Genomic DNA, 26,342 nt, shown 5'->3' on the forward strand with positions numbered 1-26,342 from the left:
TCTTTAAAATTCGGGGTTGAGATATGCCCACATGTGTACCTATAAATGTCCCAGTGATTTCCTGATCGCATCTAAAAAGATTCACTGTACCAGTCCTCTGAAAGGGAAAGAACTGCTCTAAAGTCTTAAGCTAAAGGAAAAAAAAAAAAAGATGTTTCTTTACCTTTATTGCAATTATCCTAACTCTTTGGAGGGGAGAAGCAAAGAACTATTTGAAAATCTGTTGAAAGTTATAACTCCTCTCAAAAAAAAAAAAAAAAAAGTCAAATCTCCTTGATTTTGTTGATTGTTCCTAGTATACAGAACTTCCAATGTCTGAATATTTATGTGAATTATAACTGTACTGAGTTGGAATTCCCCAGAATCAGACCCAAGACAAGGATTGGAGTGCAAGTAATTGACTTGGGAGGTGGACAAGTAAGGTAGGGAAGAAAGTGACTAAGGGGTACATTAGTGAGCAGGTCACTGCTCTGAGCAAATGGATCTCCCGTCTGCTGGGGACCTCAGGGAGCCTGCAGAGGACAGGCCTCAGGGATGTCTCAACTAAGGGGCCAAGAAGCTGGGCTACTGGTCCAGCTCCCGTTAGTTGATGGTTGGGGGCTACTCTCAGGGATGATAACCTCCTGGCACTTCTGACCTGACCCAACATTGGTAGCAGAGACTTCAGGCTAGGAGTCCCAGGGGCTTGTAGTAGGAAGCTGTTCGGTCAGAAGACAATGACTTGATGGCGAGTGCCATGGCATGTGGGCAGGGCACAGACAGAATATGCTGCCACCATTAAGTATAAAAAGAAAAGTGCCCTTATTTAGATTAAAATGCAAACTACAATGTCTACGCTTACTGAGCGCCCACTCTGTGCCAGGCACAGTTTTATGACTGTTAGTCCACAATCTAGTGGCGAGACAGCACATAGACAGGTTATTGAAAAATAAAAAGGCTCTAATAAAAAGATTTTAAAACTGGGGCCCAGGGTTCTTGACACTGGAAGTGGAAAGATTAGCTTCTTCAAAGGGGCTGTAAAGGTATATAACATTTCCTCCAGGAGAACAAAGAAAGAGCAGAGATTTCACCCTGATGACAGCCACAAAAACACCACACAGTCTGCCAACTCACAATTTTCTTCAACTCAGAGAGCTGAAACCTCAGTATAACCAACTAACCTGAAATTAAGGAAAGAGAGGCATCTCCAAGGAGATGGACCTGCTTACCTGGGGCAATGCTGCTGAATGCTGGCAAGAAGAAATGAGCTAGTAAACTGGTAAAGGCTAAATGTGGGCAAGCAAGAGAATACAGAACTCTGAAGGACCACAGACAGGAGGTGAACCCACACTCAGGTTCTTCTGCGTGGACCTCCCCAGGTGCCAACATAAAAGCCTGGCCAGAGTCCGGAGACCGCCTCCCACTAGGTGCAGGCCTGGGGAGGAGAATAGCAACTGCCTTGGGAGAGGCACGAAATACCACCTGGATCCTTCTCTCCTATCTCTGCTAGAGAAAAAAGGCCTTAAACTGCTGAGGGAAGGGCAAAAGACCCTGTGTTCCTTAGGACACTGGTGAAAGCCCACTGTAGCTGGGAATTTGTCAGTATAGTGTAGTGACCCTATTCTATGAACAGTTTAACTCAAAAACAGCATGCTTGTTATAAACACAGCTTCCAGACCCTGGTCCCTCCTTCAGCCAGGCCACCAACCTAAGCCCCTTCTCAACAAGCACTATGGAGCCACCCAGGGTAGAGGAATCTCTCAGGGATTTGGAGGGGAAGGAGAGAAAACCATGGCCCAAAAGGGGGCTTTGGTGGAAGAAATGTTTTAAAGATGAAGACGGAGCCTGATTACGGATGGGGCCAGGAAAGTCAAAGAATAGGATTAATAATGATCAGGGAGTAAGGAGGATGGGTTATAAATCACTTGGCATGAATTTTCTTCTGAATGTTACATCAGTGTAGTTGCTTAGACATGCAAGTTTAATTTCTGTTTGAAATAAGGGGGAAAAGCCTACATGAATAGATTCTGGATTAAATTTAGTATCAGATTTAATTTTTACAGTCAAGAACAATTAAATTGTCTGCTCGAATTTTCTGGATCACGAGAGCTATTCACACTGAAATGTCTAACGTTTTGCTCATTGTCAAAACGAAAAAAAAGCCTTCAAGTGCTGACACGAAAAACTGTGCTTTATTTCAAACTGTGCAAATCACAGTAACAGAAGCTCATCACACGTATGAGAGAAGACATACTGGAAGTAAGACTCATCTCTTCTCCTAATGGGTCTGCCATAAGCAGTAGCTTCCAACTAAGTATCAATGAACGCCTGTTTTACTATTTCTCCAATCTTATTCATAGTTACAAAAGCAGGACAATTTCCTTCTTCTATTAACTGCCATTTATTGAACTAAGCATTATTTCAAAGAAACGAAGCGCTAGTCATTGAAAAGTAATTCCATTTCAGATACCACATTAAACTTAACAGAGGCATTTAAACACGTTTGATGATTGAAAAATTAAACATGCTTATGTTATTCAGTCTCATTCTACAGCTAGCCCAAACTTAAATAAACCTTATCACATGCTTTCTAAAGGATATAGAGTAAAACTGTATTCTTCCCCAGCTCTCTCTCCTGCAAAAAGCTTTAAGAAGCTCAGCGCAGAACTGAAAATTAAAATGAATCCAATAAAAGTGAATGAAAAAGTATCTTCAGACCGACTCTATCAATGTCTTCACAAGCAAACGGAGTCACAGAGAAGGGGCCTGCACACTAGTTACAGCCTATACTTTCCCTGTCAGGAGGCTCAATCACCTAAGCTTCTTAAAAGCAGTAAAAAAAATGAGACCATAGGATACAGCATAGATTTGTTATATCTTAAATATTAAAAACATGAAATGTCAAGATATATTTATTTAAAGTAACTGAAATTGTACGTCAGGATTTTTCTTTTTTTTTCTGAAGCTTTTTTTTTTTTTCCTGAAGCTACTTTACGGAAATTTAAAAATCAGATGAAATGTCTGCGTCTTTGATCGGCATTAAAAGAAAAAATAGGGGAAGGGGGAGGGCTCAGCTTTGGCTTTCCTTCAATTATGAAGCAAGGTGATACTCTGCATACTAAATTAATTCCATTTCGCATGTTGTTTAACTTACTTTGCATACCTACACTTCTATGTGTTCCAGGCAGTTTTTAAATTTAATTTTCGAAGCAAAACCACAAATCAAAGATGTTCAGAACAACCATTTTCTTTCTCTTATCCCCAGAATCATGGACAAGTTTTTTTTTTTTTTTTTTCATGGACAAGTTTTAACATAAGCTTTTTGAGGACAAGCACTCTGCTTTATACCTTTGCTGCCCTGACATGTCTCAGCCTGCAGGTGGAAGGCAGGAGAGGAAAAGACTCTGGCAGACTTGAAGTTGCCACACAGATCAAGACAATCGAGCCTCTCTGCAGTCAGTAAGGACATTTCTGGCATCTCTGAGGCTCACCTGGTACTGTAACAACACTTCTAAGAGTGAATGTCCTGAATGTAGGGACTAGGCCTTTCCCAAATCATTTCTGTACCCCTTCCCATACAGAGCACTGGGCCTCTGTAATAAATGGTTCTTGACTACAATTCTCCGAATTCTACTGAAAATTTCAAAAGATAAGCCCAAGTTTTTTTTTAACTTGATGAGATTTTTTCTTTTTAATATACTTGTGAGCATGGTCCTTTCTTTTTTTAAAAATTTTATTTATTTAATTTATTTTTGGCTGCGTTGGGTCTTCGTCACTGTGCGCGGGCTTTCTCTAGTTGCGGCGAGAGGGGGCTACTCTTCGTTGTGGTGCACGGGCTTCTCATTGTGGTGGCTTCTCTTGTTTCAGAGCACGGGCTCTAGGCGCACGGGCTTCAGTAGTTGTGGCTCGCGGGCTCTAGAGCGCAGGCTCAGTAGTTGTGGCACACGGGCTTAGTTGCTCCGCGGCATGTGGGATCTTCCCAGACCAGGGCTCGAACCCACGTCCCCTGCATTGGCAGGCGGATTCTTAACCACAGTGCCACCAGGGAAGTCCCCTTGATGAGATTTTAAGTGATGAAAAAAATAAGATCACACATCCCTGTACATCAAATGCTTTCCATAATTCATTAACCAAATATTAACTACTAAATAACAACTATCTTATTTCAGTATTAAGAACTGAACCACAAACTAAACTTACAGTTTATTTTGATACTTTTATTACTGCGACTCTCTTATAATTTCCTTGCTAGTGAAATGAAGGTAGTATATCACCTATTTTTACAGAGTTATTAGAAGGATTAAATAGATATTCATAGAAATGCTTTGGAAACTGTAAAGCTATACCATATTGCTTTGTTAACCAAAAAACATTTACAGTTTTGTTATTTTATTTATAATTGGTCCCAGCTACTCTCTATACCAGCTGCAACAGAATTTTCTGCAATGACAAAAATGTTTTGTATCTGCCTATTACTATAGCCACTTGTCCTATGTGGCTATTCAGCACTTACAATGTGGCTACTGAGGACAAGAAACTGAAGTTTTAATTTAAAATTTTCAATAGTCCATGTGGTCAGTAGCTACCAGATTGGACATCACAACTCTGTAGCTTCAAAAACATATAACTTTTCACTGTTTAAAAAAAAAAAGTTCAGGAGATAAAATTTTCTTTGTTTTCTCAGTCACAGTGTTCACTCTTTTCAACATGTGACAGTACTATATAAAAATAAGAGACAACAACTTAGAGAAGCAAAACCCCACTTAATACAGCTTATTTGGCAAAGGGGTCTTTAAGAACAAACCATCAAAACTTCATTTTGACGTAGCTTATTTGACAGCTGAGGTCTCCAAAACATCTAGATGGCATATACCAAAAACTGGCACATATTAGGTGCTTTGCAAATAACTATTAATGAAAGAAGGACCTGAAAGATTATCTTTCATATACATCTCAGCATTCCTAAATTAGAGGTTGGCCCTGCCCACCAACATCACCAGCAGGCAAAACCTCTACTTCCTGAATGAGCTCTACTTGAAATGTGTCACTTGGTAGATAGCAAACATACAAGACAAGGGCCCTGCCTCGAGAGCTACAATCAACTTGGAGGAAAGAGACAAGAGAAAAGTTAATCAGTAGATGTTAACAGTCCAACACAACAACAGAAAAACCACCATGGGGAATTTATCATTAAAAGCCAGAGAAAAGAGACATTTGGAGAAGGAGAGGTGACCATCAGTGGTCTGAGGTCACACACACAAGGAAGGATTTGAACTAGGTCTTGGAGGGCTGTGAGGATTGAAACAGACAGCGCAGGGAGTCAGGAAACAGTGAGTCGAAACTGGTTTTGCTGACGCAGAAGGTTCAGGAAGGAGAGTAATTAAGGTTTGATTGTGAAGGGCCTTTATTGGTAGGCAGGCTGGAGTCTAAAGTGATCCTGCAGGGTGAAAAATTGGGACTCACTAAAGGTTAGAGTGGAGAGGGATGACTAAGGTTATAAACAAAGTATTTCATTATTCATTTACCCAAAGCAGGTATCTGGTGCTTAATACGTATGTCAGGCACATTGCTAGGTGAGGGTTACAGTGACGGCTGTGACACAGTTCTAACCTGGACAGTGCTCACAATACAGCCAGGAACACAGACAGAGAAATAACCTGAACACTGTGTGACACATATTTGTAGCAGAGTTACATGCAAAGTGCTAAGAAGCACAGGTGGGAAGGTTTAAATCTGCAGAGAAGGGCAAAGGAAGCTTCACCAAGGAGGGGTCATTAAGTTAGACCTTGAAGGGAAAAAACCATGGGCTCACCAGGCAGAGAAGGGCATACCAGCTACCTACAGAAAGCCTTTGGGAAATCTAAAATTTGTTGGGAAGATCATACTTCTACGAAATTAAAAGGTGCTGAGGTTGTATCATTCAAATATAGAGAAAGGGGCTTCCCTGGTGGCTCAGTGGTTGAGAGTCCGCCTGCCGATGCAGTGGACATGGGTTCGTGCCCTGGTCCGGGAAGATCCCACATGCCGCAGAGCGGCTGGGCCCGTGAGCCATGGCCACTGAGCCTGCGCGTCCAGAGCCTGTGCTCCGCAATGGGAGAGGCCACAACAGTGAGAGGCCCGCGTACCGCAAAAAAAAAAAAAAAAAAAAGTTCCAGGTATGCTTGTCGGCTTCCACCTGACAACTGGATTGTTTCCAATCACATACAAGGATACTGTCTTCATTTTAAATCCCTAGTTCACCTGTTAGCATGGTACACATAAACTTTTGTTTTAAAAGAATATTACTACAATTGTTTACATCATATACAGGTGAAGTTCTGAAAAAACTAACATTAACAATTACATTTTAAAATACAGAATTGTTATTGGAAATTAAATATACCTCCTGTCTAAAACAAAACAAAATATAACAGAAAGAAACAAACAAACCCTGAAATCAAGCTACAAAGTAACTTCATGAATTCCATTTAAAATCAATGATGAGACTAATGTTCATAGCATTATTTACAATTGCCAAGATATGGAAGCAACCTAAGTGCCCATCAGTAAATAAATGGATAAAGAAGATGTGGTATATATATACAATGGAATACTACTCAGCCATAAAAAACAATAAAATTTTGCCATTTGCACCAACATGGATGAACTTAGAGGGCATTATGCTAAGTGAAATAAGTCAGAGAAAGACAATGATACCACTTATATATGGAATCTAAAAAAGTGCAACAAACTAGTGAATATAACAAAAAAGAAGCAGACTCACAGATGTAGAGAACAAACTAGTTCTCTGTATCCAATAGGGAGAAGGAAGGTGGGAGGGGCAATATAGGGGTAGGGGATTAAGAGATACAAACTATTTGGTATAAAATAAGCTACAAAGATGTACTGTACAACATGGGAATGTAGCCAATATTTTTTAATACCTGTAAATGGAGTATAATCTTTAAAAATTGTGAATCACTATATTGTACACCTTTAACTTATATAACACTGTCCATCACCTGTACATCAATAAAAAATGAAACAAAATAAAATCAATGATGAGATTCTGCTAAAAACAAGGTAGGAGGCAGTATTTGTAAAATACTCGGTAATAAAAGATAAAAGACTCGGTTTCACAGATACGGTTTTCATAATTTACCAAAACTATAAATCTAACTTTTAAATTACCGAGGTAACATGTAATTCAGTGTATAATTATAGAAAGGAAGCTTTAAAAATTATAATTTAACCCAGTAATTGCATTCCTGGGCATTTCCCTCAGAGAAATATAAACTTACAACATAAAAACCTGTATAGAGATATGTCTAGCAGCTCTGTAAATTGAAAATAAATTCAGATGTCCCTCAAAGTGTGAATGGTTAAACAAACTGTGGTACATTCTTATTATAGAATACTACACAGCAATAAAACAGGAGAGAACACTGATACATGTAACAACTTGCATGAATTTCTAAAAAATTATGCTGAGGAGACAGATACAAAAAACTCTCAAGTTACACACTGTAGATTTCATTCATGTAACATTCTTGAAATGATGAAATTATATAAGTAAATTATATTTCTATAATGTATAGAAAGAGGACAATTAGTGGTTGCTAGAGATTAAGGAGGGGGTGAGGATGGAAGAGAAGTGGAAGTGTGACTGCAAAAGGGCCACACGAGGACCCTTGGAGTGATGGAAATGTTCTGTATCTTGATGGCATCGATGTCAATATCCAGACTGTGATACTGTTCTATGGTTTCGCAAGCTGTCACCATTGGGGTTAAATGGGTAATGGGTACACAGGGTGTGTGTATTATTGCTTATAACTGCATGTTCTGTGAGTTATGAACTGTGAGTTCATAATCATCTCACAATTAAAAGTTTAATTTTTAAAAATTATAATTTATTCAAATTTGATCACAGTGATTACTTGAGGTTGGGGGAGGAACCACCAAAATGTTTAAGAGTGTTTCTAACTACACTTTTAAAACCAAACAAAGGTTTGCTGCACCCACTACATCAAAAACAAGCTGTGAAATTTCCTGTTTTATGACTATTAATGATTATGTAATTTTATAGTGCTAATTATGCTTGTATTATTTTATTAACTTTTTCCTTTGAAAGACTTCATGTGTTTAAAAATGCACCTACTTTTCACCTCAACTCATCAGCTGAATATAACAAAGATATTACTAATTCACAAAAGGCAAGGACACAGAAAGTTTGCTCACGTTATATGGCCAAAACCTGACCAAGCTTGTCTTGGTGCTTCACAGCTACATATTAATACTCTGAGAAAGAGCGTGCTATGTAAACTCATCTCACCATAGTTATAATCCAGGCAATAATGAATATGAATCAGTCTGTTTAAGATTTTCTAATTAATGTCTTCAGCAAGGAATTTGACATAATTATTTATCTACCAAACCGTATTACAAAGGTAATTGTTTAAATAAGGCAGAATGCAGTTTTTCCATTGAAACATGTACAATAAATAGTTTTGAGTGTCTAAGACCAAACGGTTTACAAAAGTAGTTTACAAAAGGAAAGAGGGATGGTATTAGGCAGGGAGAGGTTTATCCTAGAGTAGAAGGTGAAGGTATGCCAAGATTGGAATTAAAAACCCATTCATTCAATTAAGGCATCCAGAAAGACTGGAGGTCAAGATTAAGTCATGCAAAAAAACAAAGTCCCTGTTCTCAAGTAGCTCAGGGAAGTAGAAGGACCATAGGAACTTGGAACTGATATACTCCAGTTACATCTTAGGATGATGGATTTATGGATTTATGCTGTTTCTATGGAAAACTGCATTCAAAGTTCTGATCAAGTAACTCAAACAATATTTTGGAAGATTGACACCTGCCAATATATTGTCCAAAGATTTCAGACTGACACATATTTCTCATATGTGGACAGTCTGAGTTAGACATTTAACAGCTGAGTTGCTTATTGCAGGTCTCAAAATAACAGCAGTTCTTGTGAAAGTCCAATTGGGTTTTCTGATTCCTCTTTCAGTGCTTTTTAAAAACTGACTTTGCTGCTTATTCACTCATTAACAAACTGACAATAAGTGGAAAATTCCCATCAGTGCATCAGTCTGAGGTTCCAGGTAAGATTCAATGAGACCATTATTCTAGCAGATGTCTCAAGAGATTTTCAAAACATTCTTCTGTTTATCCATAACAACAAAAGGGAGTATTTTCAATAATAGATAATAAGTTTGGACTTATAAAGGCATATAAATTGTATAAAGAATAAAGAAAAGCAGAAAACACAATAAACCAGAGTAATGCTATATGAAAACGAAAAGAAGAACTTACTTAAAATGGCAGGTCTTAAGGCATAAATTATGGTTCTTCATAAATAATGCATTTTCGTCGTGACCAATTATTTTACATAGGCTATGAGGTAAAGTACTTCAAGAAATATAAACCAAATAATCAAGTTCATGATTAAAGCCTTTTCTGAAATCACTATTATTACTGGTAGGGAGCACTTTTTCAAATGCAGCCTTTTTCCAAAGAAAGCCGCTGACAGTGGTTAACACAGCTGTCTATCTAGATTCTGGTAACGTATCACATAACACACCTAGAAAGTAGGTTTAGCTAAAACCTAGTGAATGCAAAGTCATTTTACAGCTCATCCTCAATACTTACAGAACAATTTTGCATGTTTATTTATATACCAAAGTTTTCTAGAAGAATTTTTTCCAGTTCATGTGTATTATCTTTACCAACTAAATGGTAAAATTAATCACAGCTTCCTCAAAGATGGAGAATACTGAATTCAACATAGACTATAAAACTCCCTAGGGAAACTCATCTTTTGGCCATGAGGCCACTGAGTCTCATACAGAGCAGGGGACAAATGAATGATGACTAAATGGAACCAAAATGAATCATGTTATCTTTTTAAATAAGAGGTATATAAAAGAAAACACAATTCTTCACACACAGTAGGACTCCAGCAAATATCTGAAGTGCTAATTGTGTTCAGTCCCCTCACTTGGACCCCCTGGTGGTACTTAGGACTAAGAAGTTATTCTAACTAGGTTAGTCCTTGTTCCCCATTCAATCCAGGTTGCAGGTGTCAGACAATATGATGAACCTCACTGCAAAGTGGTTATTACTGGTTTCCACTGAGTGTTTACAATTCTCTTGAAGGTATAGAAACTTAAGAGCCTGTTCAAGTGTTTACTTTGATCATACTGAGAATTCAACCAATATTGCATGTATTAGTAGTATAACTGATTCTCCTTTTTGAAAATAATGTACTTATTGTATTAGCAAAGGGAAATAGTCAATCTCAATATTTTTAAATTACTGTATATGGAGGTATACATATGTAAGTTCTATAGGAATTTTTCCCCCTTTGTGGGGGAGAGCAGGATCTAGGAGAAAATCTCTTTGCTGGATTTTTTAATTGCTTAAAAAAAAAAAAACCACAGACACAAGAGCACAAATCTAAGTAAAATATCATCCTGTTGAAATATGCTGCAATTTCTGAACACTGGTTGGTTGGCCATGCACTAAAAAACCAGAGTTAAATGAAACGACCTATATTCTATGAGATATAGATCAATGAGTTCTGTTTACGGAAAAGCAACAGTTTTTCCAGAGGAACAACTCTGTCTCGGTTGCTTAATTTCTTTGAGGACAAATCAAACCTTTTAGGGGAAATCGAACCAAAGCAAATGGTAAATGAACCTTTCTCATTTTAACAAGACCAGTCTCATCTAACCACCACCTAAATTAGCTTCCCTTCTATTTCTATCCAACTTCTGGAAAATTTAGCCTCAACAAGGGCTTGAGCCTCAAATGTGCACAGCAGACTGGTTTGTTAACAAATAAGTCCAAGAAGGTAGCCACTAACTCAGCCATTATGGGAACAAATGTTTGTCTGGCTGCAACATTTATATTTTTAGAAGCTGAGCGTTTCATATGTATAACTTCAATTTTCTCCCCTTAACCCAAAGGGCAAATTGTAATAAATTCTTGAGAAGACAGTACATTCTTGCTGAGGAAAAAATACAACAGAATGAGAATGCTGGCTGTGCTAAGAGAAGTGAAATATAAGCACTAGAAGGACTCTAGAGAGCATCTGGTCCAACACCTTCATTTCATAAGATGAGAAAACCAGAGACCAGAGGAGTTAAATGACTTGCTCATGGCACACACACCAGCTTGGTGATACGGCCAGGTCTAGGACTAGAGACTACATCTATTAAACCACTGTCTTTTGGTTTACATCAAGTATTTTCCAAACTTTTCTTCTAGTTTTTCTTGCTTTGGTAGTTTCCTGCCAATTTCAAGTGTGAACTTCAGAGAGAAAAGGCAGCTTAAAGAGTTTATTTACAACGTGCCTTTTAGTCCATAATTGGTTAACACTAACACTTTCTTCACATGTTGACTAGCAAAGACATTTGATAAAATGACTACCACTTAGAATTACAAATGCAATAGTTGCATACACATTTAAAAGGTATGTTTTACATTTTGCAAGTGTATAATACTATCAGTCTTTACCTTTTAAACGTAACAGTTGATTAAGATGTGTTTACCCAGCCTCCTACACATTAGTGGTGTTTACATGCCTCTAAGTACTGCCTGCCGAACAAGGTCTGACTTCCCTATTTTAAAAAGGCCCTTAGTTGATTTATTTTGCTGGATTCTCTTCTTTAAAAGCAATCTCTTGCAAACTATCAAGCTCATAATAATTTTTCTTCAGTAGTTTATTTCTTCCCCACAAGATCCTATTTAGATTCATAATCATACTGACTAAGATCACAGAAAACATGCCAGTAATTTGCCTGGCATATAGTAGATGCTACAGAAAGCATCATTAAGTACCACAATGGAAGAATAAAAACGACTTAAATGTATTATGAGCTGGCCCTAAGCCAGGCCCTGTTGTAAGTGCTTTACATATATTAACTCATTTAGTCCTCACAACAACAATATGAGGTGGATAGTTTTGTCATTCTGTTTTACAGATGAGCAAAATGAGATCCAGGGAGGTTAGATAATTTACCAAGTTACACACCTAGCAAACAGAAGAGGCAGAATTGAACCATGACACTCTGGCTGCTAACTATAACACCTCACTGCCTTATAATGACACTTATGGGCTTCGCTCTGTGTGAAGGTAAAATCCCAAAGACTTTCCCTGGCCTAAGGTACCTTGGTTCACCTTGAACTGGGGTGGGGGTAGACAGAGACCTTCAAAGCATTATATGGTTTATTCCCTTCCCCTCACTTCCCAAAATTATACTGTTAAAGAAAAAAAAGCTATTTAAGATGAACATGAAGGAGATTCAAAAGTCTCAAAAGAGAACCCCAACTTCCTGTTGTTATGATTTGGGGTAGAAGGGAAAATAGGAATGATTATATACAGCAATGCTTATGAAACCTTTTTTCTTAAAACAAAATACAAAAAAACCCTGACAACTTTGGGAACCTGGAGTTGAAATATATCTTAGATCAATGCAATCCAAAATCTGCGCTTTTAAAAGTAGGAAGCTGTAACCCAAATATGAAATGGTTTGTGGAGGTCATAAGGTTTAATGGCAGATCTCCTAATTTCTGGCTTAGGGTGCTTTTCACCTCCTTCTCATGTTTGCAATTAAAGAGAGAGCTTATAGTGGACCAGAATTTCAGATACCACCTACCCACTGTTTTAAAAGTATATTTGTAAATAGGCTGTGGGTGTCCATGAAAAATTATATTCTAAGTTCGAGGCCAGGCCCCCAAAGCCTGCATGGTACTCTGATAGCCCCTCTTCAACCTCACATTTTACATAACTTTCATAAAAATATAATCATTTTTATGACAAAACCCCACATCTGCTCTAAATTCAACCTGGAACACTAGGCACCAACTTCTATATTCCATGTAAGTGGTCCCTGAAAGGGGGCTTTTTCCACCTCTCCAAGCAGACAGATGCATTGGTAGTGGCAGTGGTACGTGTGTGTTGGGGCGGGCAGGGACGACACAGGGATCCAGATTAGGGAAGAGCAGAATAAACACCCTTGGATGTGTGTAACTCACTAAATTCATACTGAATAAGACAATAACTATAGAAGTTAAACATGCCTTGGCTGTTGATGAAAAAAGGGTTACTGGTTCCCCTGACCCTCTCCCTCCCCATCCTTTATTTGTGAGTTCTGGACTTTGTGAGGGCTATATTGTATATCAGCCTACAGGGATGGGCATCTAACCAATCATCAGGCATTATTCAGTTCATGAAAAATGCTTCACAACGATATGATTTAAAATAATTCAGACACTTCCATATTTTAATTTATGTATTTTATAGCATTAAAAATGTACAGTGCAATGTCTAATGACATTTTATCACCCGCAATGAATCACTATATATGAGTCATAATAAACTATATTATCAAGACTATGAATAATGAAATGATCATCAATGTAGCCAACATTTATTGGTATATCAAATATATTGGTATATCAAATTTATTTTAATAAATAAATTTATCAAATAAATCTAAATTATAATTTAAAAAAAACTCCTCAGACCAATGACAAATGGAATGTCTATAGCATTCTAAGTTTAACTGAAGAGCACCATCATGTAATATTCCCAATTTAGTTATGGTAACACAGCCTCCAAAAGATGAAGATAATTCCACTGAATTACTGAAGTGACAGTGGGAGCAACTTTTGAATGTTGTACAACTTCTCAACTGAAACCAGTAAGCACGTGAATTACTGCTGTTTGTGACTTGGGCCTGATGCCCTTACCCTAGAAGAAGTCTGTTATTTTTCACTGCTGGGCATCAAACTAACTTGCTAACTGTTATCATCACTAACTGGAAGTATACAAAGCCTTACATCCAGTTTTACTTTGACTGTCTCTGTCTCTCTCTGTTTGCAGCTATTTGTAGTTACATTTTGGGCATGAAATAGTTACTTAATATTCCTAACATATCCAGTCTATTGGTGTCATGAATTAGATTCTTCTTCCCCCTTCAGTGCAGGAAAAGCACTACAAAACCATTTAACACATTGAGGTAGTAATCATCTCCCAGTACACTGAAGGTGTGAAGGCAATTTCCCAAAGTGACATACAATTCCATGAATGATTAAGCCCTAGAAGAACCCTAGAATAACCTCTACTTCATCTTCCAGTTAAAAACAAAGGAATAATGTCCATTTTAAAATGAAGCAAATTATGGGCATACCTCTTGACTGGAACAGAAAAAACAATTAGCTTATGGAGCATTCTCAAAATACCTTAATGTTTCAAAGTAGTAAGGTGAGGCACTGGACTTAAATGATCAGCATCATCGAGGGTATGAAAATTCTCTATTTAAATCAACCCCTGGTCAACAGCAAGGAAATAACTCAGTTTGAAAACTGGCAATAATTGGATTTTAAAAATTAAATAAATTTTAAAGTTTTAAGTTAAATTTACTTTCCCAATTTGCATAGAAAACAAAGGAAATTGCAATTCTGACTTAATATGGACAATCCAGATACTCAAGGTCATACAATTGCTAAAGTTTTTATTGAACTCAGTTTGGTAGTAGTTTCCTTAAATTCAAATTGTGTCAGAACTACTCACATAATTAGATTTGGTTTATTCAGCTTGTAAATGCAGCAACAGCCCTTTCCCCCCGCCATGAACGCCAGCTGCTCCTACTTTCTGCTTACCTTCTCTCATGCTTTCCATCTCCACTGTGGCTCCTCTATCTCCCTCCGAAGACAGTACAGGTAAGAATTCAGATAACTGGATGTTTCGCCCCCCAAGTTAGAATCTTCTACATCATACATAAGACACGTAACGCAGCTACCTTCTCTTATGTAATAGTGGGGTTGGGGAGGAAACGCACTCTGATCGAAACAGTTTATGTCATTTTACTGTGAATGATCACCAGTTTCAAAACTTCCTCCCTTCAAATATCTGTAACAAATAGAATATATTTCTAACTGAAAGCCTACCTTTACTTGAAGCATGTAAAACTATTTGTACAGCCAATCATTCACACACACACACACACACACACACACACACACACACACACACACATATATTCTCTATATACCTGAACGGGCTATTTCGATTTTTAATGTGGCAGAGAAACTCAATGTGCTTTTACTTTCTAATCTTCACATCAAATCAAATATGCACGTGTTAAACTCTGCTGTGAGGACTGTGTTACATAAGTTTCCTGTTGGCATCTCCAAACACTTCCCAATATCCTACACAGTGTTACTAACTCTCATTTAGAGCTAAATCTCTAAATTAGAAGGTCCACTAATTACGAACATACCTGAAAAACAATGTAGCAGCCAAAAGACACAACCTTACCCAGCACAAAGTTTTTTTTCCTTTTCTATTTTTCCTTTCCATTGGGTTCTTAAGTAAATAAAAGGCTCCTATATTTTCAACGCCCTTGATCCCTACACAGTAGTGTTAGAAGACAGCTGGACAATCAACTTATTATTTTCCTGAATCTGATACAAAATAGCCAAGTGTGGAGAGGCTTAGAGTAAATTCAACCTCCAAAGAAAATTGTGTCAAATAAAAGCACACATAGCACGCTTTTCCAAATCCAGAAACACTTATTTTGGACATCAATTGTTCTCATTTTCATGTTACCATTTTCCACAACTGTTTCACAGGTACCAGAAATGAGGATACTTTCTACAGTAATATACTACATTCAAAAAGAGAAGCAGTCTTCTACTTTACCTTTTAAAATAAGAGAATCTAAGCCCAATTCTAGGAAAGCAACTTCTGTCAAAAATTTGCTTTTCTGCATTAAGGAAAATAAAATTTCATTGAAACTGTATACTAATCACTTCGGATTTATACACAATTACCATTCTTTATAAGTTGTAGAGCTGTATTTTTATTTTTCGGTCAAATTTGGGAACAAAAAAAGAAAGAACTGTGACCTCAACTAATAAATTACATCTTGAAATATACATGCTCTTGTAGTACCCATGTTACTTCCAATGGTAACTGACACGCCCTGAATTGAACTGTGCCAGACAGTCCTATCTGTCCCATCGCTGACCAGACACTGCTTCTCTGTTTCTATTCATTATGTATTATAAGAGGTCCCAACACAGCCCAGTATGCAAGGAAAAAATTACAATTTTTATGACAGCAAAGTGATGCATTCAAGTTCTTTCTTGAACTATATCCCCATCCATGAGCATTAACAGACATTTTTTGATAGAGCTAAAATTACGTTAGCTGCAAGCTTTTTACTCTAAGAACCTTCGGCACCCTTTCCTGCAGGTTTTCAAAAAACCCTCGTAAAAGTCAGGCACTATTCAAACCTTGCAAACCAAACTCGCCAAGAACCTCGTGCAATTATCTATAACCTTGGCTACACCACCATCGGCCCGAAATTCACGGTCCTGGAGACCAACGCACCGAAATCCCAGAAGAAAGGCTATCTGAAGCCCGAACTGCCGGGCTTCCTCTCCGCCGCCCTCTCTGCCGCATGGAGAAAAGCAAGGGGAGGAGAGGAGTGGAGCGAGGCTCACCAGCTCCGAAGATGCTCCGGTGACCTCTGGCTGCTCGGCGAGAGCTGGACCGGGAAGGCGCTAGTTCTGACGCGGCGGGTCGTGTGGACTATGCCCTTGGTGCATTCCTCGCATTCCTGCACAATCTGTCGCCAGCCGAGGAGCCCGCGGTGCACGTTCCCCCCGGACACACACACCTGCTTATTGCTGCGCCCCGCGCGGCCACGGCCGCCGCGGCGCCTCTACTGCCCGAGCTCGCTGTCGCACTCAGCCAACACGCAGCCAAATCTCAGCCCAGCCGCTCACCCCCTCGCTTCCCGGGGGGGAAAAGAAGAGAGGCCTGAGCAGCCCCAGCGGCGGGCAGGGACACTCGTTCCGCCGGAGGGGGGGCGGGTGGGTGGGTGCCGCAGCTCCTCTTCAACTCCTGGCAGGGAGAGAAGGAAGCGGCAGCGCAAGAGGGCAGGCGGGGAAGCTCGGGGCTGGAGAACCGGGAGGGGTGGAGCGTGAGGATAGGCGGTGAGGGGAGAGGGGCGCACTGGACTGGGCGGTGGGCAGGACCGGCAAGGAGCGCGGGGCTCAGAGGGCAAACACAAGACCGTACAGGCAGAAGGGACGTGGGAGGAAGGGGAGGGGGCCAAGAAGCGGGAGTTGGGGCTAGAGAGAGGGACGGACAGCCCCGAGGGCTGGAGAAGGCGGGCGCCCAGGGGTGTTGGGGGCGCGGAGCAGAGTGCCAGGCGGGCAGGAGCTGGGAAGCCTCCGAGCAGACGTCCAGGAGGGCTCGGCGTGGCACTCAAGTTTGGGGCTGGGGGCCCTAGATCCAAGAAGGCCAACGTGGGGAGGGGTCGTGCGCGGCATGTAGGGGATACCGGGGCAAAATAATCGCAGGGAAAAGCAAATGGAGGGTGAAACTTGTGCGCCTGCCGGGGGGAGGGGAGCAGGCAGGCTAGTGCGGGCAGAAACACGAGGCGGGGCAGGAAAGCCGAGGCGGCCGCGAGGCGGTGGGGACGGAGTAACGGGAGGGAGGCGCCCGTCCCTGGCTCCCTCCCTCCCTGCCCCGCGCCCCTCGCAGGCAGGTCTTGGCTCCGGCGCGACGGGGCGAGGGCCGGGGGTCTCGTGGGCAGGAGTCTCCGCGCCCTCCCGCGAGCCCGCACACTTACTTTCCAGGTTAGGCAGCAGCCGTCGTCGCTCCGGGGATCAGGAACATCGGCGCCGAGGGGTCGCCGCTGCGGCACCCGAAAAAATTAAAAAAAGTGCCGCGGCCGAGCGACTGCCCGCCCCTCCCTCCCCCTCCCGCCCCCTACCCCAAAGCGGCTCGCCCACCACCCCCGACGGCGGCGGTGGCCAACTTGCCCCTCTACCCCTTGCCCATGGTGCCGCCTCCGCGGCCGGCGTCGACGCGGACTCAGCCCCGGAGCCCCCTCTACTGCCCAGAGGCCGCCGCCGCCCGCCCAGCCGCCAGCCCGCCTGCCCAGCCAGCCCCAGGCTCCCGGGAACGTCAGCACGCCGCCGTCTCCGGACCTGCTCCCTGCCAATCCCATTGGTAGGAAGGAAAAGGCTGGCCCTCCCCATTGGCCCGGCCCTCATATTGAACTGACCAATGGGAACTGAGGTTTCAGGTCGCCATAGAGACCGATGCCGTTAAGAGCTAGAGGGCCTGGAAACGGTGAGGAGTAAGGATGAAGGTATCTCTGGCTTTGGGCGCGGGAGAGGGTGGGGGAAAGAACTACCGGGGGATTCCCGAGTGCTGGCTCTGAAATTGGGGCAGCTTTCGCTTTGCCTTCCTGGCAACAGCAGCTGTGCATGGTAGGGTTTGTCCGTCGCGTCAAAGGCGGGGACAGCTGAGCCACTATACGAATCCTTGAGAGCCTGAGAGTGGGCGTTTCACTTTTCCTGCGACTGGGGAGTCCCTCAGCCTCTGCCCTTTGAACTTTGACATGTGTGCAGCTTCTGCTTCACCAGGTGAGTTTGCACCCCATCCTTTAAATCATTGCTTCTTCCTGACGTCACTGATCCACATGAATTCTACTTGTTCTTCCCAACCACTCCCCCTTCCCTTGGGTGGATCTTGCCTCAAAATTTGGGGTCTAAAGACTTAAAGGAGACCCAAAGATGATTTCCTTTGGATGATATTTTGATGAGGAGACAGGCTGACGTATTGTATGGTGGATGTCATTGAGTCAATGCATGAGATAATGTGTTCCCCGCTTCCCAGAGAAAACCTCTAATCTCTCCATTGAAGGATATGTATTAAACACCCATCTGTGTGTACATTCTGCACTATTAGCTTGACAGGTACATGGTCTTTCCCCTAAGAGTTTACAGGGTTGGGAAAGACACAGGTGATAGAGTTGATCCTGCATGTCTTCTGATAATTTCACAAGGGAGTAAAGGAAATAGATTACAGTTGATGGATTTTGTTTTCTAGGTATTTCCCAGTTTATCTCTAAATTTGATAAAGAAATTAACTGAGAGATGGAATCACACAAAAAATCTGGAGCTTTAACTACAAGTGCTTTGCTTTCATTTAAAGTCACTTTGTTCTAGTTTGTCAATAGCAATTTTTTTTTGTAAATAACTTCCATATTTAGATACTAGCTATTAAAGTAGGACTTCATGAACATATTAGGCTTTTAAGCATATTGCCTATGATATAATCATTGATATTCTTATGTTCCTTCTTTTTGGTGATTTTGCTATTTTTATACTAGTTTCTTTAGAAAGAAGACTGTGTTTATGTTATTGCCCTTCAAGTTGGAGGGACCATATTGTGTGAAAATGCTGATAGGATTTTGGAAATTACAAATATTTTGTTGAGAGAAACAGATTAATATGTGTGCAAGCTACATATGTCTAACTACTGTCCTGAATTTTAAGTTGGATAATATGCTTTGCTTTTATCTTACCATAATTGAAAATTACAAAAATAGATAAGAATTGTTAACCTGGTACATTGATTAGAAAAACATCTTTCAAAAAAAAAAAAGAAAAGAAAAACATCTTTCACAATTTGTAGTAAAATTGTACATCGTTGATAATCCTATGCAGGGTTGGACTGTGGAACAAAACAGCTGAACATGAGTGTTCCCCCTAAATATTTCCAGAACTGGGAAGAAATGAGAATTGGAGTGCTGTCTCATGCCTTGCCATCATGGAAATTAGCTCATCATGCTTTCAATTTCTTCCTTTTGCTTTCTTTTTGGTGTTTGTTTATAGGAGAATAGGAAAAGTAAAATGCACATTTTTATAAATAAGACTCATATTTAATGTACTCACAATATACCAATGACTTGGGGTTTTTTTATTTTTATAATCATGGAAGATGTGTTGAGTGGAAAGGAAAACATTAATATTTCCTTTTTCCTTGCCTTAGGCTAGCAAAGAAAGAAGAAAACAAGAACTAACTGATTTTTTTACTCCAGTAATCTTTTCTTTTTGCATTTTTCTCAGATCACATGTTTGATGAGTATTTTGATATTGTGTATTTCATGTTTCTAATGATTAAAATGTTACTAAAATCCACCATGAAAAATGTCCCTTAAGATGTTGTCAATCAACATTATTATTATTATTATTATTATTGGTAATTCTCATGCTTCAGTGAAAGGTTTCTTTTGAAGTTGCTCCTCTACAACCAAGCATTGCTGGATAAAGAAATCATTTTGTTCCACTAAAAGTTTATGCTATCCAGACTTGGCTGGGTCTTCACTGATTCTCTAAATTCCTTTCCTCATCAGGAGGGTGATTATCCAGAATACTGATCCAAGGACATTATTCAGGGCACTTCTCCCATATCTGTCCTATTTCTGCTCTCCTCAGGCCTCCACTCTACTTGGTCTTCTTCCAGTTCTGCAAGTGATCTTGCCTCCTACTTGACTGAGGCATCCACCACGAGGTTTCTCAACTTAACTTTCCTAAATCTCAGTCTCAATTTTCACACTTCATCACTTCCTTCAGTCCTGGCTGAGAAGGGTGACAGCCTTCTGTTCCAAGCTCACACTCCACTTGTGCTCCTAAACATTGGCCATCCTCCCACCCCAGAATTTTCCTCCATTGATTGTAATTGCTCTCTTAGATCATGTGTTACATCCTCTCCTTCAAAATTTTTTTCCTACACCTTACAAATATCTGATCTTTGGTAACACCACTATCCTTCTCCCTCCATATCCATCTATAGGCTTTTCTTTTCAGCAAGAAACAATTTGAAAGGAATTTCTTGCAGCTTCTATTTTTTCACTACCAATATTCTGCCCTTGAATACTACTCAAGTGATTCTGAAGATTGTGCTCTTTGCCCTCAAAACCCTAATTCTTTTTGCCAATAAAGTTCTCCTCTACAAAAGTGCCCTTTACTTGCAAATTGCAATGCCTCAATTCCAGATTTCCAGTGAAGAGTAGAAACCATTGTCTCCCACCCCGAGGGTCCATAGAAATGCAAATTATTTACATGTGAAGGGGAAGCATTTCACCCGCTAGCCACACTACCTTGGTGGAACTAACTGCTGGGAAATTGAGATAGGAAGCAGGGCCTCTGCTCAGCCGACTGTGGGGGCATCCTCAAGAACAAAAGTAAACAGCAGAAATCCAGGGGAACTTTTAAATTACTGTCTCAGAAAGAAGTCAACCTGAACCTTTCATGATTATGAAAACTTTGTAACTTTCCAATGTTTGTTATTTTCACATTAGCCCATAATGACTAGTAGTGAATTTCTGACAAAGAATAGCAGAGGAAGCAAGGAAAAGAAAGAAGCAGAAACACTGTCTCTTTTCTTATTCTTGGATGCCTATGGAGGAGGTGGGAGCAGTTAAGATAAGAACTCCACAAACACACTGCTTGGGGGTGGGGAGGTGTTGTTTGTTTTTAAAAGGAATGTTAAAACACAGGCAGGTGGCAAATGAGGGAAAGAGAGCAGTGGAATAAACTTGTCCTGGGAGAGGATGCTAGAGCTTAATAATAATTCTACTCAGGATTGCAGAATTGGCTGTATCCCACCTCCAGCACATTCTCTGAATATGCAAATCCTCCCCTGCCTTTAGAGGCCCAGCCAAATAAACCATTAAACCTGTAAAGCCTTTTCTGAAAATTTCCTGATCTTACCCGCCTCTGGAGAGGATGATTTTTGATTTAGTGTATTACCTTGGCATTTAAAACTCTCTACCCCGTGGTATAGTTATATAGCGTATGAGCCTTCTCTCCTAAAGGATCAGATACATATCATGGTAATGACCTTAGCCTCCATAGTGCCTTGGTCTACTGAAGTGCCTCCCACACTAAGAAAAGCCAACAGTCATGAATCCGTGTAGTCTTTGGAAGAATTTGACTTCCAACAATGAAAAATTAGAATCAGTAATGTTGGGAGGTAATTAGAAAAAGATGGACTAGAGGTTCAGTGTGGAAAAGTGAGGTAATGTATGGCAGAACAGAGTAGAGGTTTCTGCCATGTAATCTGCTAAGAGAGAAAGGTCTCAGATCTCATCTCTATCAGGACCTATCTCTACTCCTCTATGAGGGAGGGGACCTGTGTGAAAAGAACTGGCTGCATGTGCTTTGGCTTGAAGTCATCATTTTCAGAGCTAAGGCTATAAAATTCTGTATATTGGGGATATCAGTTGAAACTCAGCTTTGTGAAGCAGTTTAAATAAGGGTTGCCTACATTTTTTTCCATCGAAAGCATCCAGGTTGCTCTGTCTTTTGGAACACCATAGAATCATGCAAATTTAACAACTTCATAAAATCAGAAAGGCATCAAACATCTGGTAAGTATAATAGACATGTTTTCAAGTACCTATATGCATAGCCCTTGAAGTAAGCAGTCCTGCATGCCTCATGACCTTTCATCTGGCTATGGAATCAACCCTGGTGGGGACCCGATACAAATGTAGCCAATCCATTGGCTGACCGTTGACCCATAACCTATACTAATACCAATCAGATTTTTTTTCCCCTGGAAATTTGGAAATGAGAGACCAAGTGAGCCAGAGAGAACAGCTGCCTTGGTCCTAATGTTTTCTGGGTTTTTATTCTCCCCATGAAGACAGAATATAATCCTTTTCTTTTTTTTTTTTTTTTGCGGTACGCGGGCGTGTCACTGCCGTGGCCTCTCCCGTTGCGGAGCACAGACTCCGGACGCGCAAGCTCAGCGGCCGTGGCCCACGGGCCCAGCCGCTCCGCGGCATGTGGGATCTTCCCGGACCGGAGCACGAACCCGTGTCCCCTGCATCGGCAGGCGGACTCTCAATCACTGCGCCACCAGGGAAGCCCCTATAATTCATTTTTTTATTGTTCCTTGATATTTTTTAAAAATTAAATATACTTGACATATAACATGTTAATTTAAGGTATACAGTGTGTTACTTTGATACATTTATATATTGCCATATGATTGCCATTGTAGTGATATTTATCACATTACATAATTATATTGCACTATTGTCTATATTCGTTATGCTGTATATTAGATCTCTATGGCTAATTTGCCACTCATTGCAAGTTTGTAGCCTTAAACATCAATCATATTTCCCTACCCCCATCCCCTCATAACAAGCATTTACCCTGATTTTTAGAAGTTTGACTTTTAAATTTATTTTTATTTTATTATTTTTGACCGTGCCACACGGCATGTGGATTCTTAGTTCCCCAACGAGGGCGCAAACTCACACCCCCTGCATTGGAAGCGTGGAATCTTAACCACTGGACCGCCAGGGGAGTCCTGAAGTTTGACTTTCTTTAGATCCCACATATAAGTAATATCATACAGTACTTGTCTTTCTCTGTCTGAGTTATCTCACTTAGCATAATGTGCTCACTTAGCGTAATGTGCTGAAGGTCCGTCCATGTTGTTGCAAATTGTAGGCTATCCTCCTGTTTCATGGTTGAATAATATTCCATTGTGTATATATACAACATCTTTTTCATCCATTCATCTGCCTGATGGACATTTAGGATGTTTCCATATCTTGGCTATTGAGAACAGTGACACAATATACATGGGAGTGCAGATATCGCTTTGAGAGATTTGTTACTTATAATCACCCTTAACCCATTCTTTTCCTGTTTTGCCTTTAGTGAGTCTTTGTTCTTTACAATCAACAGGTTTCACTAAAATATTATGCAAATATTTACAACAAAACAAAGCACATATTATGACCGTAATATTGGACTATGAAGAGCAACAGTCTAAAAATTTCTAAATTTCTATTCTTTGTTAGAATAGAAAATGAATGATCTGTGTAGTTCCAAATATTGCCAACCTAATTTGGGTAAAAGAGCTTTACTTAGTGTGGTGTCTATTCCTCCCCACTTCCCACAAAACCTTATATTCCTTAACTCTCAGTTTTCCTCCTTTGAAGTTGGGAGCAAGAGAAGAACTTTGAGAAGAGGAGCAGCATGACTCCTTTTTCAGGGTAGAGTCATTTTACCACACCACTGGTATGGGAAGAAAATATTAGAATTCGTATTATAATTTATACTATTTTTTAGGAACATTTATACTAATTTTTTAGGAAACAGGCTAAAAAATAAGATAGGAAAATTTATCAGAGACACTAGTAGCCCCACAACTCAGGAAAACAGATTCTGAAGTTCCAGTAATTATTGTTTTAATAAAACATCTCAGGAGGAAAACTAGACTCCATCAAAAATTTTTACAGTGTTTTATGTAAAATATCTACTTTTCAACAAAAAATTATGAGACATCTGAAAAAAACAGAAAACTGTGATCAAAATTCAGGAAAATAAGTAGCCAATAGACAGGCTGAGTGAGCCCACTTGTTGAATTTAGTAGATGGGTAATCCAAAACACCTACTATAAATATGTTTAAAAACTTAAAGGAAAAATGACTTAACAAATGGGGACTCTCAGTAGAGAAATAGAGGTTGTTTTTTAAAAAAAGGAACTAAAGGGAAATTCTAGACCAACAGAAACTATCCAGTATGAAAAAAAAATTTTAAAATATTGAGAAAAAATGAACTGAGCCTCAGAAACTTGTGGGACAGCTGTGAGTAAAAGAAGGAAAGGAAGGCTAGAAGGATGTATAAAAAAATATTTGAAGACACAATGGCCTAAAACTTTCCAAATTTTACAAAAATTTTAATCTATAGATCCAAGAAACACAGTAAATCCTGAGTAGAGTAAACATAAGGAGACCCACTAGTGTGGGTACATCATAGACTGCTGAAAGACAAAGATGAGAAAGTTTTGAAGCAAAAATAGAATAACAATTCATCATATATAAGGGAACCACAATAAAATTAACAGCTGACTTCTTATCAAAAAAAGGGAAACCAGAGGGTGGTGGAAAGACATATTCAAGGTGCTGAGAGAAAAAAGCATGTCAATCAAGTTTTTTTTATCTAGCAAAACTGTCAAAAATGAAGGTGACAGTCCTCATAAATGAACCTATATTGGAAGTATGCTAATTACTGACAGAACCCATATGTCCACCACCTTTGAGTGAAGCCCAAAGCAAAAGAAGGCAGTCAGACAGATGCAGGGCACCTGGCAAGTCAACAATCTCCATTTGAAAAGCAGATTTTACTCAGTGCCAGCCCTGGAACATCAAATGATCACCACATTAAAATGCTGTTTACAATATTAGATTTAGGGCTTCCCTGGTGGCACAGTGGTTGAGAGTCCGCCTGCCGATGCAGGGGACACGGGTTCGTGTCCCGGTCCGGGAAGATCCCACATGCTGCAGAGCGGCTGGGCCCGTGAGCCATGGCCACTGAGCCAGCACGTCCGGAGCCTGTGCTCTGCAATGGGAGAGGCCACAGCAGTGAGAGGCCCGCGTACCGCAAAAAAAAAAAAAAAAAAATAGATTTGAAGTTCTCCTAAAATAAATTCAGAGAAAATATGACCTCAGCATTTTTCTTAACTAAAGAGCTCTTTGCTTCATAGAGGTGACCATAAGCTGACCAGAGCGATCGGGAGTGAAAAGCAAGCCCTTTCCATCTCTGGGCCACTGTTTTCTTTACACAATAGGTCAGCTAACTGTCATCACAGTTGGTTACAGCTTCTGTGCATCTCTGGAGTTGAGCTGGGGAATTGGGTAAACAGGACCTGCTAGTACATCCTCTTGTCAGGAAACAGAAGTCAAGAACTGCCATATTTTTCTGTAGTTTAATAGAGATTTTTAAAAATAAGAAAAAATGAAGATGAAAATAGATGCAGAGAAAGCAATTGACAAGATCTAATACCCATTCATGATGAAAATGCTAAAAAAACTAGCACTAGAAGGGAATTTCTTCAATATGACAAAGTGCATTTATGAAAAGCCTACAGCTAACATCACATTTATGGTGAAGGCTGAATGATTTCCCCCTAAGATTGAGAATAAAATGATGTCCACTCTCATCTCTTTAACATATCACTGGAAGTTTTAGCCATTGTAATAAGGAAAGAAAAATAAAAGCATATAGGTTGGAAAGGAAAAATTAAAGCTCTCTTTATTCGCAGATGACATGATCTATGCATGAAAATCTAAAGTATATACAAAAAAAGAGTAATACTAGAGTGATAATAAATTTAGCAAGGTCACAAGATATAAGACCAATATACAAAAATCAGTTGAATTTTTATATGCTAAGAAATAGCAAATTAAAAATGAATTTAAGAAAATAATTCCATTTACGATAACATGAAAAAGAGTATAATACTTAGGAATAAATTTTAGAAAAGAAATATAAAACCTCTGACTATTGATTCAGTGTGATCCCTATTAAAATCCCTATTAGAAATTACAAGCCAGTCTTCAAATGGACAAACATAGGAACAAGAACATCAAAACAACAACAATGTAGGAGGAATTATAACATCCAATTTCAAAAGTTACAATAATAGAATATAATATTGGCATAATGATAGCTGTTCAGATCAATGA

At 39.9% G+C, this 26,342-nt stretch overlaps 2 protein-coding genes across 12 annotated transcripts in view; one reads left to right on the top strand and one right to left on the bottom strand.

Annotated features, from left to right (window-relative positions):
• The window catches only part of PKP4 (plakophilin 4), a 252,775-nt gene extending 235,016 nt beyond the window's left edge, over nucleotides 1–17,759 (bottom strand). For 2 of the 5 annotated variants that reach the window (XM_073807690.1, XM_073807684.1), the window contains exon 1: nucleotides 16,489–17,115. The gene's annotated coding sequence lies outside the window, so the exon portion shown is untranslated. Of the gene's footprint in view, nucleotides 1–16,488; nucleotides 17,116–17,624 lie in introns of those variants that run through there. The other 3 variants (XM_033860143.2, XM_033860144.2, XM_073807691.1) reach the window with 3 other exon arrangements.
• Nucleotides 17,760–17,968: 209 nt separating this feature from the next.
• Nucleotides 17,969–26,342, top strand: part of CCDC148 (coiled-coil domain containing 148) — a 339,783-nt gene continuing 331,409 nt past the window's right edge. For all 7 annotated transcript variants that reach the window (XM_073807692.1, XM_073807693.1, XM_073807694.1 and 4 more), the window contains exon 1: nucleotides 17,969–18,426. In XM_073807692.1, the coding sequence (XP_073663793.1) occupies nucleotides 18,402–18,426 (25 nt within the window). In that variant the 5' untranslated portion in view covers nucleotides 17,969–18,401. The remainder of the gene's footprint in view (nucleotides 18,427–26,342) is intronic.

The sequence above is a fragment of the Tursiops truncatus genome, chromosome 7 (genome assembly GCF_011762595.2).
Source record: "Tursiops truncatus isolate mTurTru1 chromosome 7, mTurTru1.mat.Y, whole genome shotgun sequence".
Classification (NCBI taxonomy): domain Eukaryota; kingdom Metazoa; phylum Chordata; class Mammalia; order Artiodactyla; family Delphinidae; genus Tursiops; species Tursiops truncatus.